The sequence below is a fragment of the Athene cunicularia genome (genome assembly GCF_003259725.1).
Source record: "Athene cunicularia isolate RWA chromosome 18 unlocalized genomic scaffold, athCun1 chr18_part1, whole genome shotgun sequence".
NCBI lineage: Eukaryota > Metazoa > Chordata > Aves > Strigiformes > Strigidae > Athene > Athene cunicularia.
The window spans coordinates 525970-541941 of record NW_020799123.1 but is presented as its reverse complement, the minus strand read 5'-3'; the positions used below and the strand labels follow the sequence as shown (position 1 = coordinate 541941).

Here is a 15972-nt window from a genome sequence, read left to right as displayed (position 1 = left end):
CAGCAGCTGGATACCAAACAACCCAGACAGTACTTCATTGGTGTCCTGGACATTGCTGGTTTTGAGATCTTTGATGTAAGGAACAGGGATTTCACAACAGCTTCATGGAAGGAACAATGGATATTAAGAAAATTCTAAGACTTCTTTCATGAAGAATCAGATTTTTTATAAAAAATACAATTGTCAAGAGATCTCACAATTAAAGAAACTGACCTTTTCCATAGTTAGATCTCAACAAGAAAGAGACTAATACCACAGTGTGCAAAAATATTAGCTTACTTAAAACAAAAGAAAAAAGGAAGAAATCTGTGACAAAGCATCTGGGCCAAAGGTGTAGAAAATATGCATAGATATTAGAAATAATCATGCTCTTGGTGGGAATTATTGAAAGACATTAGAAAATGTTCATACTGTTGGTGAAAGAACCACAAAAGTTTCCATACCAGTGCATAGAAATATCTAGAACCACTCTCTTAAGAACAGAAAAATATTTGAGTAGCAAATTATGGCAATTTTCATGATCGGGGTGTTGGGAGAGGCAGAGTCTAGTGTGCTGTAGTTATTTACTAAATTTGCTTTAGAATTCAGAGATTCCAAAACACCCATATTATATGGAATGATAACAAGCAAACGAAAAATCTCTGTATTACAATGACTTAGAGGTCTTTCCTCTCTTCAGAATGTAAGTACAGTCCCACTGAAGGATTTCTGGAAGAAAAGGTAGGGAAGGGGCCTGATACATAAAAGATCAGAATAAGACAGGGAAAAGCGTGGTGGTGAAGACCGAACCTTGAAAACATTGAATCTTTTTTTTTACATTTGGTAGTTCAACAGCTTTGAGCAGCTGTGCATCAACTTCACCAATGAGAAACTGCAACAGTTCTTCAACCACCACATGTTCGTGCTGGAGCAGGAGGAGTACAAGAAGGAGGGAATTGAATGGGAGTTCATTGACTTTGGGATGGACCTGGCTGCCTGCATTGAGCTCATTGAGAAGGTATCCTTCCTGTTGAGGTGCATGATGTTGGAATTCTCTAGTTATTGAGGGACACAAAAAGAATTTTTTTTTTGTCTGGATGAATATGATAAATTTCATGCACTAAAGTGCTCTGCACTTCTGTAATTCCTAAGCATTAGTTAAAGTAGTTCCATAAGTAAAGGTGAAACACCAAGGATGAAAAATTATGAACCTCAGTTAACTTTCTGTGGCATATTCTCCAGAAAAGAACACAGTTAACCTTACCCTCTGATTTGTTTCACAGCATTTTGTCCTAACATTAGCTTCTTTCCAACCAAAGAATCTGTTTATGCTTCTTGTCTGTTATAATGTCTTCTAGCCCATGGGCATCTTCTCCATCCTGGAAGAGGAGTGCATGTTCCCCAAGGCAACTGACACCTCTTTCAAGAACAAGCTCTACGACCAACATCTGGGCAAGTCCAGCAACTTCCAGAAGCCCAAGCCTGCCAAAGGGAAGACTGAGGCCCACTTCTCCCTGGTGCACTATGCTGGCACAGTGGACTACAACATCACTGGCTGGCTTGAGAAGAACAAGGACCCCCTGAATGAAACTGTCATTGGGTTGTACCAGAAATCATCGGTGAAGACATTGGCCTTACTCTTTGCCAACTATGGTGGAGCAGATGCAGGTCAGCTCTGTGGAAACTGTGTTTTTAATGAGGGACAATGTTGACAGGAAATCAAACAGGAAACAATATAAAAAAATTGTTCAGTGTTCAACATCAGTATTTTAATATTATTTTCCCCTTCTTCCTTTTGCAGAGGGTGGTGGTGGCAAAAAGGGTGGCAAGAAGAAGGGTTCTTCTTTCCAGACTGTCTCAGCTCTTTTCCGGGTATGTACCTGTTTGCTCACTTTGTGTCCTTTTACTTGAAGAAAAAGAGTTTAAAAATTGAAAAGTGATGTTCTAACTAATGAAGTCCTGTAGCAAGAGGATGAAGAACATTATTTACTATAGGTAAATTTTCTTTCCTAAATGATATACTAGTTTCTTCCCTGTTCAACATGAAATGATATTGTCGCATTTATATATCAAAATGAAAACTATTTCAAATGTTTGAGGGTGTTGTCATTCAGAAATTTTTTTCATACACCTCTCTTTTTTAAGCTAAATACGACATTGGAATTGGTAAATTTCTTTCAGGTATGGCACAGAGTTCAAAATATTTTACCAAAGGGAGATTTTGGACTTGTGAATAATTTTGATATTGCTACCATGCAAAATACAGAAGTAATAAAACTGTTCTGAAAAACAGAGAGACTGCCTTTAAGATTATCACATATAAAAGCCCAATCACAGTATTGATTCAGGAGGGCAAGCACAGGGAATTATTCATAACTATCAAAGCAATGAATCTCATATCAAATGAGTTATATTCCATTTTGATTACACAGTAACCAAAATATATTTCCTTTTAATAGGTTTAACAGTGAAAGATGAAGGCATAAACATTTGTACATTTATATGGGAAATTTGCAATCTAGTTAAAACCTGACAAATTATTACTTTTTTCCCATGGATGAAATACATGTATCTTCAGAGATGTAGGTCTTTATTTGTTGAGCTAAACTTTGGCATGTCATCTCACAGGAGAATTTAAACAAGCTGATGACCAATCTACGCAGCACTCACCCCCATTTTGTACGATGCATCATCCCAAATGAAACAAAAACACCTGGTAAGGGGAGCCAATAGGATAAAAACTCAAGCTAAGAAGCTCTTCTCCAGAGTGTCAAACAATGGGGCAGTCCCTAACGGTGGTGTTTGTTAGGTGCCGTGGAGCATGAGCTGGTGCTGCATCAGCTGCGGTGCAACGGTGTGCTGGAAGGGATCAGAATTTGCAGGAAAGGATTCCCCAGCAGAGTCCTGTATGCTGATTTCAAACAGAGGTAAGAGTGCTCCAGCTTTGTGCCCATTCTTTTCCTGTTCCACACCTTCTATGTCCTAAATTACTTAAGTATCATATTTGTTATACTACAGAGTTCAGTGTATACACCCTGTAATCTAATCACATTACCATAGACTACTTCGGAAAAAAATGAGGTAGCATAAAAGTTTCTTTCACACATCCATTTTACATTAGAACAACAACACATATTTACACTCAGTGTCCTAAAAACGTATGTGTGCTGCCTTCAGAGAGGTCTGTCCCTATCAGCGATGTAGTCAGCTGTTGCTGAAAATGACCCACTGAGAGATCTTGCTGAGAAGAGACTGAGTATACTAACACAAATATTTTAACAAGGAACTGAACAGTAATCTAAAAATAGTTCACTGACAGTTCACGATGATATGACATGGCTGATGATCAGGATTGCCTTGGACTCTGAGTTAACAGTATGACATCTTCACTTGAAAGATTCTTGAAAGAATAGACTGTCTCTACTACATGATATTACTTGGTCAGACAACCAGAGGTTGCTGAGAAGGCTGTGGGGTTTGGTCGCAGTAGTGGTGTTATCGGTGTAGATACCTTCATGTTCTGCACTCTCCTACAGATACAGGGTGCTAAATGCAAGTGCAATTCCAGAAGGACAGTTCATGGATAGCAAGAAGGCTTCAGAGAAGCTTCTTGGGTCCATTGATGTGGATCACACCCAGTACAGATTTGGCCACACCAAGGTAGAAATGAGTCCTGCATTCAAACACTGTGTGACTCTCAGGTAGCTATGCACCAGCTGAGACTGATGTGCTCTAATGTTCCCTTTCTAAAGGTGTTCTTCAAGGCTGGGCTGATAGGCCTGCTGGAGGAGATGAGAGATGAGAAACTAACAGAGATTATGACCATGACACAAGCCAGGTGCAGAGGCTTCCTGATGAGAGTGGAGTATCAGAGAATGGTGGAGAGGAGGTAGACGTTTCTCACCCTCGTATCACATTCTCACGGGTCCCAGCAAATTGAGTCTAAATCCAACCAACCCAATGTATGCAATAACCACGTGGATTTTATTTCAGGGACTCAATCTTCTGTATCCAGTACAATGTCCGTGCATTCATGAACGTCAAGCATTGGCCCTGGATGAAGCTGTTCTTCAAGATCAAGCCCTTGCTGAAGAGTGCTGAATCTGAGAAGGAGATGGCCAACATGAAACAGGAGTTTGAGAAAACCAAGGAAGAGCTTGCAAAGTCTGAGGCAAAGAGGAAGGAGCTGGAGGAGAAAATGGTGGCCCTGCTGCAGGAGAAGAATGACCTGCAGCTCCAAGTGCAGGCTGTGAGTAATCACCGTTCATTTGTTCCTGGGAAAAGAACAATATGCAGCCAGAATGCTTCTTACCCTAAGCAGAGACTTGCTGAGCTGACTAATGTTCATCAGAAAACAATCTAAATCACACACCCTGAGACACACTAGCTTTGAGAAAACAGGTATAGGCAGGGGCATGATGTGTCTCATGCAGCCCCACGTGACACCTGGCATTCCTGCTGTCTGGGAGAAGAGCCATGTAGCACTCGCCAACATGTAATGCACAGCAGAGCTCTGAACTGGAAGGGAAGTATCTCCAGCTACTCAACTTTCAAAGCAGAGTATCTGTCTATCAGAGTAAAGGCAAACCTGAGAAGGACCCACTTTGCCTACTTAGAGCTACACTTGAAGGCACTGATTACTTTCCAAAACATGGATACTTCCCATTCAAGCTCAATCAGGAGAAGGCAGTTTCTTCACACCAGACAAAACACCACTTTCTCCAGTAAATGATTTTCACAAAGCCTTTACTCTGCAAATATTCTAACGTTTGTGATGAGTCAATTAAAAAGAAAAAGATATTGAACACTATTTCTGTCAATTACCCTCCCTACGAGGCATTTTGAAGAGACAAAATGAATTTAGAGTCAAAGCTGATTCCAGGGGACAGGGTTTCCCAGTAGCCACTGGGCAAGACCTTCCTGTTGCTGGAGTGGAGGGCCTGTTTCAGCCTCCATTTTAACACGTGACTACTCTGATACAAAAGACAGAGCAGAGAAACTTCAAAACCTTGCAACCCATAAAAATCTGTGTCTCCCCACCAGGAAGCAGATAGCTTGGCTGATGCTGAGGAAAGATGTGACCAGCTCATCAAAACCAAAATCCAGCTGGAAGCCAAAATAAAGGAGGTGACTGAAAGGGCTGAGGACGAGGAGGAAATTAATGCCGAGCTGACAGCCAAGAAGAGGAAACTGGAGGATGAATGCTCAGAGCTGAAGAAAGATATTGATGACCTTGAGTTAACATTGGCCAAAGTGGAAAAGGAAAAGCATGCCACTGAAAACAAGGTACACGCACAGACAGTCACAATAAGGGGGAAGGGGCAGATGCCTCTCACATCAGCCTGGTATCCTCAGAACAAAGCTAGGTTTGGAACATGCCAGGAGCATCACTGCAGGGCAGCTAGGCATCCTAGGTAAAAAAAAAAGCTCCTGGCTAAACACTGCAAAGTGAAAAGGTCACTGCACTAACAGTCAAGTCTTCTACACAGTCTTTTGGCACTTCCTTACAAATACCAGGTGAAAAACCTGACAGAGGAGATGGCAGCCCTGGACGAGACCATTGCCAAGCTGACAAAAGAGAAGAAAGCCCTCCAAGAGGCCCATCAGCAGACACTGGATGACCTGCAGGTAGAAGAGGACAAAGTCAATACGCTGACCAAAGCTAAGACCAAGCTGGAGCAGCAAGTGGATGACGTAAGCACAGAGGGGTACAGCAAAAACAGGACAGGTAATAGAGTTAAACCTGACTGGTGGAGCAATGACGGTCTTGTTTGTTTTAGCTGGAAGGGTCCTTGGAGCAAGAGAAGAAGCTGCGCATGGACCTTGAGAGAGCCAAGAGGAAACTCGAAGGAGACCTGAAGCTGGCCCATGACACCATAATGGACTTGGAAAATGATAAGCAGCAGCTGGATGAGAAACTGAAGAAGTAAGTGTGGCTGTGGGGCACCTGAGTGCTGGGCTGGTGCACTTGTCTTTTCTCTTTGAGCTCTGACACGGTTTGCTTTGCCCACAGGAAAGACTTTGAAATCAGCCAGATCCAGAGCAAAATCGAGGATGAGCAAGCCCTGGGCATGCAATTACAGAAGAAGATCAAGGAGCTGCAGGCAAGCCTCTGTCCCTTGCCCCCTCTCACCAGTCTGGGGTCAGGAAGGAGGAGGGCATGGGTGTGAAGGGTCCCTAATGTTCCCCAGGCTCGGATCGAGGAACTGGAGGAGGAAATTGAGGCAGAGCGAACCTCTCGGGCAAAAGCAGAGAAGCATCGGGCTGACCTCTCGCGGGAGCTAGAGGAGATCAGCGAGCGCCTGGAAGAAGCAGGAGGGGCTACAGCAGCTCAGATCGAGATGAACAAGAAGCGTGAGGCAGAATTTCAGAAGATGCGCCGTGACCTCGAAGAGGCCACGCTGCAGCACGAAGCCACGGCTGCCGCCCTGCGGAAGAAGCACGCGGACAGCACAGCTGAGCTTGGGGAGCAGATCGACAACCTGCAACGCGTGAAGCAGAAGCTGGAGAAGGAGAAGAGTGAGCTGAAGATGGAGATTGACGACTTGGCCAGTAACATGGAGTCTGTCTCCAAAGCCAAGGTACGGGATTGCAGTGGAGCATGCCCACGGGGCCAAACTATGGCACATAGGCTACATCTGCCAGCCACATTTTCATAACAAAGTCGGTGCTGTGAGGATAAGGCAGAGTCCACGTGTTCATTTCCTCTCCTTCCTTGTTCTGGCTCTGTAGGCAAATCTGGAGAAGATGTGCCGCACTCTGGAAGACCAGCTGAGTGAGATTAAAACTAAGGAGGAGCAGAATCAGCGCATGATCAATGACCTCAATACTCAAAGAGCTCGTCTGCAGACGGAATCAGGTGACATTTCCTCATTCCTGAGGAAGACCTGCATGCCATGAGGATAACACATTGTACAAAGTTACGGCTGATATGACCTCTACAGGCTACTCATGATTGCATGTGTTTACAGGCAAAAATTGTTACATTTTTCATATTCAGGTTACTTTTTCCCCTTTGCTCTTCCCAGGTGAATATTCACGCCAGGTGGAAGAAAAAGATGCCCTGATTTCTCAGCTGTCTAGGGGCAAGCAAGGATTTACCCAACAAATTGAGGAACTCAAGAGACATTTAGAGGAAGAAATAAAGGTCTGGAATGACTCTACTGCAACATTCCTTCCCCAAACACATGTAGAGCTGGAGGGAACACCAGTAATGCACATGTCCCCTGGTCATTAGCCAGAGAGGAAAGGAAGTGTAATGATTTTGATGCTGGAGGCAGCCATCCACAAGGCTTGAAGAGATTCTACCATACTCTCTAAGACAGGAGTCAGACACATATTACAGAGACAGCAGGTTACTTTCCCCAGAGCACCTGTCACTAACACATCCTGATCCTCCTGAACAAGTTGATGTTCATTATCTCCCAGCTTTGCATTTGCCTAATTAGTGTTTCATTCTAATTTCACTGTCAGCTTCAGTGTCAAGAGACATCTCAAGTCAAGTGTTCAGGTTACCAATCCCAATGTCCCCACAGGCCAAGAACGCCCTGGCCCACGCCTTGCAGTCAGCTCGCCACGACTGTGACTTGCTGCGGGAACAATACGAGGAGGAGCAGGAAGCCAAGGGGGAGCTGCAGCGTGCCCTGTCCAAGGCCAACAGCGAGGTGGCCCAGTGGAGAACCAAATACGAGACGGATGCTATCCAGCGCACGGAGGAGCTGGAGGAGGCCAAGTACGTGGCACATGGGATGTGGAATGGCTGGAGAAGGCTGAGCCTGTCAGGGAAACTGGAGCCTCCTCGAGTGCATTAGGACAGGGGTGGGATGAAGGCAGGGATATAGTGTCCTTGTGGTAGAGGGAGAAGAGGGAGAGAGAGGAAGAGTTTGCTGTGGAAAAAGTGTGGATTAGAAGGACAAATGTAGCCTTTATGGCTAGAAATGCTGAGACATGACAAATAATCAGTAAGTGCTAGGAAAAGTCTTGGTAGATGCTTTAGGCGTCATGTAATCTTGGAACACTGTGAAAAGCACTAGTCTCGAAGCCCCCAAGGTGGCCAACTGCCCTCTTGTGAAAATTGTCTCTGCTCTACGTTCTAACCGGGAGCTCTGCTTATCTCCTGCCAGGAAGAAGCTGGCACAGCGCCTGCAGGATGCAGAGGAACACGTTGAGGCTGTGAATGCCAAATGTGCCTCCCTGGAAAAGACCAAGCAGAGGCTGCAGAATGAAGTGGAGGACCTGATGATCGACGTGGAGAGATCTAATGCTGCCTGCGCAGCTCTGGATAAGAAGCAGAAGAACTTTGACAAGGTCTTTGGGCTCCAGCCCCGGGGCTCCTGGGCAGAGCATGTCCTCCTGACTGCCACCTGCGTACTGACGCCCCGTTTCTCCTCAGATCCTGGCAGAATGGAAGCAGAAGTATGAGGAAACGCAGGCTGAGCTGGAAGCCTCCCAGAAGGAGTCTCGCTCTCTCAGCACGGAGCTCTTTAAGATGAAGAATGCCTATGAGGAGTCCTTGGACCACCTGGAAACGCTGAAGCGGGAGAACAAGAACTTGCAGCGTAAGTGCCTGGCCCTCTGCTCCTGGCAGGGCTTTCTCCTGTCCACCACTACCGCCTGCAGCTCTGCAAAGATACTTGTCACCTTGGTGTGGCTGGGCCCTTCCGCTTCAGCTCTGAGCCTGACCGTGCCACTTTTCACCCTTCCTTGCAGAGGAGATTTCCGACCTCACGGAGCAGATTGCAGAGGGAGGAAAGGCGATTCATGAGCTGGAGAAAATCAAGAAGCAGATTGAGCAGGAGAAATCTGAACTGCAAGCCTCCCTGGAGGAAGCTGAGGTACATGCTAGGAAATGGTGTCCAGACTGAAAGTATGGGAGTATTTATTTGCACACATGGCAGGAAAGCGAGCCCAGATTTCACGAGGTACTGCGTAAGAGACTATGTAGAAAGGAAGCAGTAGTTTGAGTCACTGTTCCTGCTCACTTGTCCAGGCCTCCCTAGAACATGAAGAGGGCAAGATCCTGCGTCTCCAGCTTGAGCTCAATCAGGTGAAATCTGAGATTGACAGGAAGATTGCAGAGAAAGATGAGGAGATTGACCAGATGAAGAGAAACCACCTCAGAATCGTGGAGTCCATGCAGAGCACCCTGGATGCTGAGATCAGGAGCAGGAACGAAGCCCTGCGGCTGAAGAAGAAGATGGAGGGAGACCTGAATGAAATGGAGATCCAGCTGAGCCATGCCAACCGCGTGGCTGCAGAGGCACAGAAGAACCTGAGAAACACGCAGGCAGTGCTCAAGGTCCGTTCAGCAAAGATGCGTATAGAAGAATGTCTACCTTACATTTTTAAGACCCTGGAGTTTTGTGCCACCTTATAATTTCTCCTTCTTCTCTTTTACAGGATACCCAGATACACTTGGACGATGCTCTCAGGACACAGGAGGACCTGAAGGAGCAGGTGGCCATGGTGGAGCGCAGAGCAAACCTGCTGCAGGCTGAAGTTGAGGAGCTACGGGCAGCCCTGGAGCAGACGGAGCGCTCGAGGAAGGTGGCTGAGCAGGAGCTCCTGGATGCCACTGAACGTGTGCAGCTCCTCCATACCCAGGTGAAGCACTCTGCATGAAATGAGTCCCATTAGCCAGGGATATCACAGAATCCAACAGCTATACGTCTTGTAAGTGACTACTATATACAGTCCTGAAAAGCCATGCCGTAACATGGCCAGTCCAGCCATCCACCCCTCTCTGGTTTTCTGCTGTGGCTCTAAAGAAGACTCCAGCATAAACGTCTTTCATAAACAATACTCACCGTTTCAGCTCCTGAATTGGAGGCATTAGTTCTAACTCTAAAAAACCATGTCTTTGCCTTTGCACAGAACACCAGCTTGATCAACACCAAGAAGAAGCTGGAAACAGACATTGTACAAATTCAGGGTGAAATGGAGGAGACGATCCAGGAAGCCCGCAATGCTGAAGAGAAGGCCAAGAAGGCCATCACAGATGTGAGCTGGGGGCTCCTTTCACTGCTAATGGTGGACGTGTTCTCCCCAAAATGTCTCCAACCCCAAAATGGCTTTCACCCTTTGCTCCCTTCAGGCAGCCATGATGGCCGAAGAGCTGAAGAAGGAGCAGGACACCAGTGCCCACCTGGAGAGGATGAAGAAGAACCTGGACCAGACGGTGAAGGACCTGCAGCACCGTCTGGATGAGGCCGAGCAGTTGGCACTGAAGGGAGGCAAGAAGCAAATCCAGAAGCTGGAGGCCAGAGTGCGTAGGGCTTTGAGTTGTGCGTGAGAGAACGTGTCATGCAAATAAGCAGCACGGAAGCTCCAAAGCCGGGCTTCTCATTGCAGGTGAGGGAGCTGGAAGCGGAGGTTGACGCTGAGCAGAAGCGCAGCGCTGAAGCTGTGAAGGGCGTGCGCAAGTACGAGAGGAGGGTGAAGGAGCTGACCTACCAGGTAAGGCAGGAGGCCTCCTTGGGCTGACAGAGCTTTCTCACAAGTAGTCGAATTTTGCACACACCATCCCCAAGGGGAACTGTTAACCACACATGATGCAGAACCAATAATTCATTCTCTTTGCTGCTTACAAACCACTCTAGTCTGAGGAAGACCGGAAGAATATTCTTAGGCTTCAGGATCTGGTGGACAAGCTGCAAATGAAGGTGAAATCCTACAAGAGGCAAGCTGAGGAGGCTGTAAGTATTTGTTGAAGAATGGGCAAGAGCCACCTTCCAGCGGGGCAGCATGCTCGTTGAGATGAGTACAAATCCCAGGAAAGGGGCCTGAAAGGAACTCCCAGGTCTTGGCCACGCCACGAGGCCTTGCAGAGTTCTGGGCACCCTGCACTCAGGGATGAACTGAGGGAAGCTCTGCGGCCTGTTTGATACAGAAAGTCAGATTAAACAAACCCAGGGGTCGCACCTACTGACTGAGACGTTCCTGAATCTCTGCTACAGACCAAAAGCAGAGGGTTTCAGGGTCTTTCTCAACCTGCTAAGCCACACTGATAGTTGGGCATCAGTAATGGGGGAATAAGTCTAGAAATGACAAATCCAAGTGACATAATTGCTCCTCAGGCAGGACACAGTACCGCTGAGTCTTGTCACGATGGGGCCCTGAATAAGGGAGGATGAGGAGGTCTGTGTGAGGCTTCCGTGTAAGCGGTGGTGGGTGGGGGATGGAGGTTTGTGCCTTCCCCCAGGGAAGAGCCGCAGCCCCGGAAGGCCGAGGCACAGGAGGAGTGAACCCCCTGCCCTGGGCTCCTCACCACCGACTCCCTCTCCCCGCACAGGAGGAGCTGTCCAATGTCAACCTCTCCAAATTCCGCAAGATCCAGCACGAGCTGGAGGAAGCCGAGGAGCGGGCTGACATTGCAGAGTCCCAGGTCAACAAGCTCCGTGTGAAAAGCCGGGAGTTTCATGGCAAGAAGATAGAAGAGGAGGAGTGAGGATGTCATGAGGCAGCGAAGTGACCTGGGGGATGCACAAAATGTGAACCTCTCCGTCGCTTTCTCCTGCAATGAATGTTTGTAACCATGTCAATGTCTAGAGAATAAAGACTGTAGATTCCTCTGCATACAGATCATGAGTGGCTTCTTCACAGTTCCCCATGTTTTGGTGGTTTTGTCTGCCTAGTTAGCTATGGGATCCCATTAAACTTTGGCTACTGCTGAATGCTTAGCTTGTGTCCATTATCTGGCTGATGTGTAGCACATGGTTTTATTTCATCATCAGTTAAAAGTATAGGTAATTATGTAGTTTTCATTGGTAGAGGAAGGGACATAGAAGATGACCAATTTTCAACAGACACAGAACCATTTAGGTCTTTCACTGATACCCCACAATTATAAAATTTTTCTTTCTACAATCTGTCTCCTATTACCTTCACCTACACCTCTTGGCTGCAGAATTCCATAGAGCTGCTGGGCACCTCACAGGGCCACATCATGGCAGTATTTTATGGGGGGTGAGAGGGAAAGGAATGGAGAGTATTGGCAAATACATTTCCCTTCATTCAGACCCTGATCTGAAGAGCAGAGGCACAGTGGGCATGTACAGCCATGAATTCTCATGTGCTCTCTCAGCCCTCTCAGCTGTATTAGTCCTATGCATTATGTTGTTGCCTTTCAAGCGAAAGACACACAGGCAGTGTCATGGTTTGTTAAAAGACGAACATATGCAGAGATGCCTGCCTAAGCTGGTATTTTCATAACACCAACAGCTCTGTGCTTCGAGGTAACTTTTCTCCCTTATTTTCAGAATGACCAGACAACCTTGGAGGTTTTTTCTTAGAAACCAAAAAGACTGAAGGAGCTCTGGGTGAGAGATGAATGCTAACTGAACCACAGAATCACAGAATCATCTAGGTTGGAAAGGACCTTGAAGATCATCTAGCCCAACCTTTAACCTAGCACTGACAGTTCCCAACTACAGTATATCATTCACCGCTAAGTCGATCCAACTCTTAAACTCCTCCAGGGATGGGGAATCCACCACCTCCCTGGGCAGTACTGACAGGTACAAGTATGGAGAAGAGCTGCCCCACAAAGTCTGCTGGGGAACACTGAGCTTCAGTGACTGGGGGTAAGGCAGGAAACACAAGGACATCGGGTCTTCTGCTGTTGAGCTGCCTTGTCAATCACTGCCTGCTTGCACATCTTAATGATGATTACGGTTACACCATACTACGGCTACACTCACTGAAAAGGAGGACACCATCAGGATGAAAAATAAAATGGAAGAAAATGAAATTGACGGATTGAGAAAACATCCAACAGTGGTTCTCACACTGAAATGTCCTGAAAATACTCCTAGGCTCGTCAGCACCTTTGGCACGCCTGTGTAGCAGATTCTGAGGAATGCCTTATCAACTGTAACCATGTACTTGGTTAATCTTACACTATAAATCCTAAGGTGTGTTAATTATAGTGCCACTGGCAGCAAATCCTGATTCGTCCCATGTACTGATGCTCTGTTGATGAATCTGTGACTGAGAGTGCCCACTGAGCATAGCCGATAATAAGCTTCGAAGTAAAACACTACTGAGCGAGACACTGAAGGTTACTTTTTGTTGACTTGGGATTTGCTGCCATACATGAGAAAAGGAGCCATTTCCCCCTGACATGTTATTTTTGGAGTCAGGCTGCTGTCACCTGCTAAGTGCTGATGCCAAGTGGGGAAATCGTTGCTCTGTAAGAGCCCATAAAGGATGATCTCTCAGAGAAAGTTTTAAATAGATACAGCTGATGTGGTCCTCATCTGGGCTGCAGAGGATCATGGATCTATGGCAATCCGAACAAGAAGCACGCTGTCTTTCCCAAGCACAAAACCATCATTTCAGTAGTAGCACCAGCAAGAGGACCAGCAACAGAATCTGGAAATTCCTTTCACCGACAGTTTTGTCATAGAAGCTCAGTTCAGCTGCTCTGTTCTACAGGCACCAATGAATCAGTCTGATGAGAATCCAGGAACGTTGCCAGCTCCACAAGGTCCCTGTCACACCTCCCCATTGACGTAGAGGAATCACCCAGCACCTGAGCCTTGCTCCTGGGGTCTCAGGACAGTGCTCTTACACCTTCCACGGAACAGGTATGCCTCACCCCCTCACCATGCCAGCAGCACAGCCCCAGCATCAGCCGGAGAGGATATGAGATACGTTGTCCCAGGTCTACTTGCTTAGAGCTCAAACGTCCCCATCTCTCGGGTTAAACTCAGACTTTGCCAAGTACAAGCCTCATGGAGAGAAAGGTGTGTCCCTAGCAGCCTTTAGTGGGTGAGCAGGGAATCTCCTCAGGACAGGGGATGCAAGGACTGTTAGAGGACCCTCACACTATGCCTGCTGGCTATCTGCTGGCATGTTGCCATCATTGTTTAATTTCTGACCCATTTCCTTCCCTGTTCTTACCCAAGTGTCCTGTTGCCCTCCTCACCTGCCCTGTAGCAGGAGCCCTCCAGTTGCTTTGATGAGTGATGGAAAGGGCATTCGGAAGGTCACCCTCTCATCCAGGACCCACTGCCCAGCAGCGACTGCTTCCAGAGATGTTAGCTGAGAACACAAGAGGCGTCTGAGTAACTACACAACTTGGGCACTCATTCAAGTGCAGCCTAACTTGAAATGAGAGTCCTACCAGCGTCTCTGCTTACCTTGCCAGTTGGACAATCTCATCCTTCTCCACTGAGATGCTCAGTCTTCTGCAGGCAGCTGGAGAGAGGAGGCACAACCAAAAGAAAAAGCTGTGAGTCTCTCAGCACACTTAGCAAAAGTTTGCATCATAACTGACCACACCATTTGAAAGCTGCACTTCTTAACAGTGGATATTTGTCTCCTCTCATGCTGGAAATGCTTTTGCTTCACCTCTAAGCACGTTGGGTTCGGTGATGAACAAATGCAATCCCTACTGCTACTGAATGGAAGTTTACGATATCTTAATTTTTTTCACCTAGGAGATGCCATAGAGCATCACCCACGAGAGACCCCATCTCATTAACCCTGTAGGTAGGAAATCCACTGTGTGAAAACATTTTAAAATCTCAAAGGAAGGAAGAAAGGGGGGGGAGGCAGCAAGGAAAGAAGGAAGGGAAAAAGGGAGAATGGGAGGGAGGAAGGGAGGAAGGAGGGAAGGGAGGAGGGAAGGAAGGAAAGAAGGAAGGAAGGAAGGAAGGAAGGAAGGAAGGAAGGAAGGAAGGAAGGAAGGAAGGAAGGAAGGAAGGAAGGGAGGGAGGGAGGGAGGGGGTGTTATGGATGCTTTGATGACACACTGACATCTCAATGCTGTTGTGTCTCCCACTTCAGCGACTAGTGTCCTCTATCAAGTTTGCCTTGTTACACACTCCCTTGAAGCTGGATCCTCCGTGTCACATGATCCACTGGTGATTCACAGGGTGCACTGATCCCTACAGGCATGTTCTGCTAATCCAGACAGCATGGCCGATAACAACATCAGCATGCTGCAAATCCCACAGGGAGTGCTTTTTCAAAGTCGTCTTTGCTTGCTTTCAACAGTCATCCTGATTATTTCTTGATTAATAGGAGTCACCTTTCAAGGTATGTTTTGCTCCACCACACCAAACACAGCCCACGCATCTGTAACTGCTTTATGTTAACTTCCATTGTGTGTACCTGGGGAGTAAGGTATCAAAGCACAGCTGTTAACAGACAGAGGTCAACTTTGCAGATCCCCCAGTCTTCTTTTCACCTACATATCGTCTTCTCTTGGAATCCTTTTCCTTCTATGTCTGAACGGAAGTTGGCTCATTACCTCTCCCTGACTCTGCCCACAGCCAGTTAGGCTCTTAGTACTTATTCAGGAATTCTCCTGGAATTATTTTCATCCTTGGAATTATTTTCGTTGTTTAAATAGAGTGATAAGGGGGACCCTGGGAACTACCAACCAGTCAGCCCCGCATCAGTGACCAGTAAGATCGTGGAACAGACCTTCCTGGAAGTTATGTCAAAGTCTATGGATCAGGGAGGTGATTAGAGACAGCATGGCTTCACTGAGAGCACATTGTACCTGACTCATCTAGTGGCCCTCTACAATGGCGTGACTGCATCAATGTACAAGGGAAGGGCAGCTGATGTCATCTACCTGGACTTCTGGACGGCCTTTGATACAGCTTCCCCCAACATTCTTGCCGCTCTATCGGAGAGTTATGGTTTTGATGGAGGGACTGTTAGTTGGATAAAGAACTGGCTGGCTGTTTGGCCACATCAGAAGAGTTACAGTCAAAGGCTTAGTGTCCAAATAGAAACCAGTGGTGTTCCTCAGGGGTTCATATCGAATCAATACTATTTAATATCTTCCTTAATGACATACCCCGTAGGATTGAGTGCATCCTCAACAAGTTTGCAGACAACACCAAGTCGAGTGGTGTGGTTGATACACCAGTGGGAAGGCATGCCATGCAGAGGGACCCTGATGAGCTTGAAGAGTGAGTCCATGTGAACCTGATGAAGTTCAACAAGGTCAAGTGCAAGGTCAAGCACCTGGGTCAG

The 15972-nt window shown here is 46.8% G+C and overlaps 1 protein-coding gene across 1 annotated transcript in view; it reads left to right on the top strand.

The window, feature by feature from the left end:
* LOC113486761 (myosin heavy chain, skeletal muscle, adult) overlaps positions 1 to 11565 on the top strand; it is a 51208-nt gene extending 39643 nt beyond the window's left edge. The window contains exons 23-38 of the mRNA XM_026860986.1: positions 5760 to 5905; positions 5993 to 6083; positions 6171 to 6560; positions 6712 to 6838; positions 7008 to 7126; positions 7515 to 7711; positions 8103 to 8286; positions 8372 to 8537; positions 8689 to 8813; positions 8969 to 9277; positions 9379 to 9582; positions 9853 to 9978; positions 10073 to 10243; positions 10330 to 10434; positions 10578 to 10673; positions 11270 to 11565. Of these exons, the coding sequence (XP_026716787.1) occupies positions 5760 to 5905; positions 5993 to 6083; positions 6171 to 6560; positions 6712 to 6838; positions 7008 to 7126; positions 7515 to 7711; positions 8103 to 8286; positions 8372 to 8537; positions 8689 to 8813; positions 8969 to 9277; positions 9379 to 9582; positions 9853 to 9978; positions 10073 to 10243; positions 10330 to 10434; positions 10578 to 10673; positions 11270 to 11425 (2712 nt within the window). The 3' untranslated portion in view covers positions 11426 to 11565. The remainder of the gene's footprint in view (positions 1 to 5759; positions 5906 to 5992; positions 6084 to 6170; positions 6561 to 6711; positions 6839 to 7007; positions 7127 to 7514; positions 7712 to 8102; positions 8287 to 8371; positions 8538 to 8688; positions 8814 to 8968; positions 9278 to 9378; positions 9583 to 9852; positions 9979 to 10072; positions 10244 to 10329; positions 10435 to 10577; positions 10674 to 11269) is intronic.
* The last annotated feature ends 4407 nt before the right edge of the window (positions 11566 to 15972 follow it).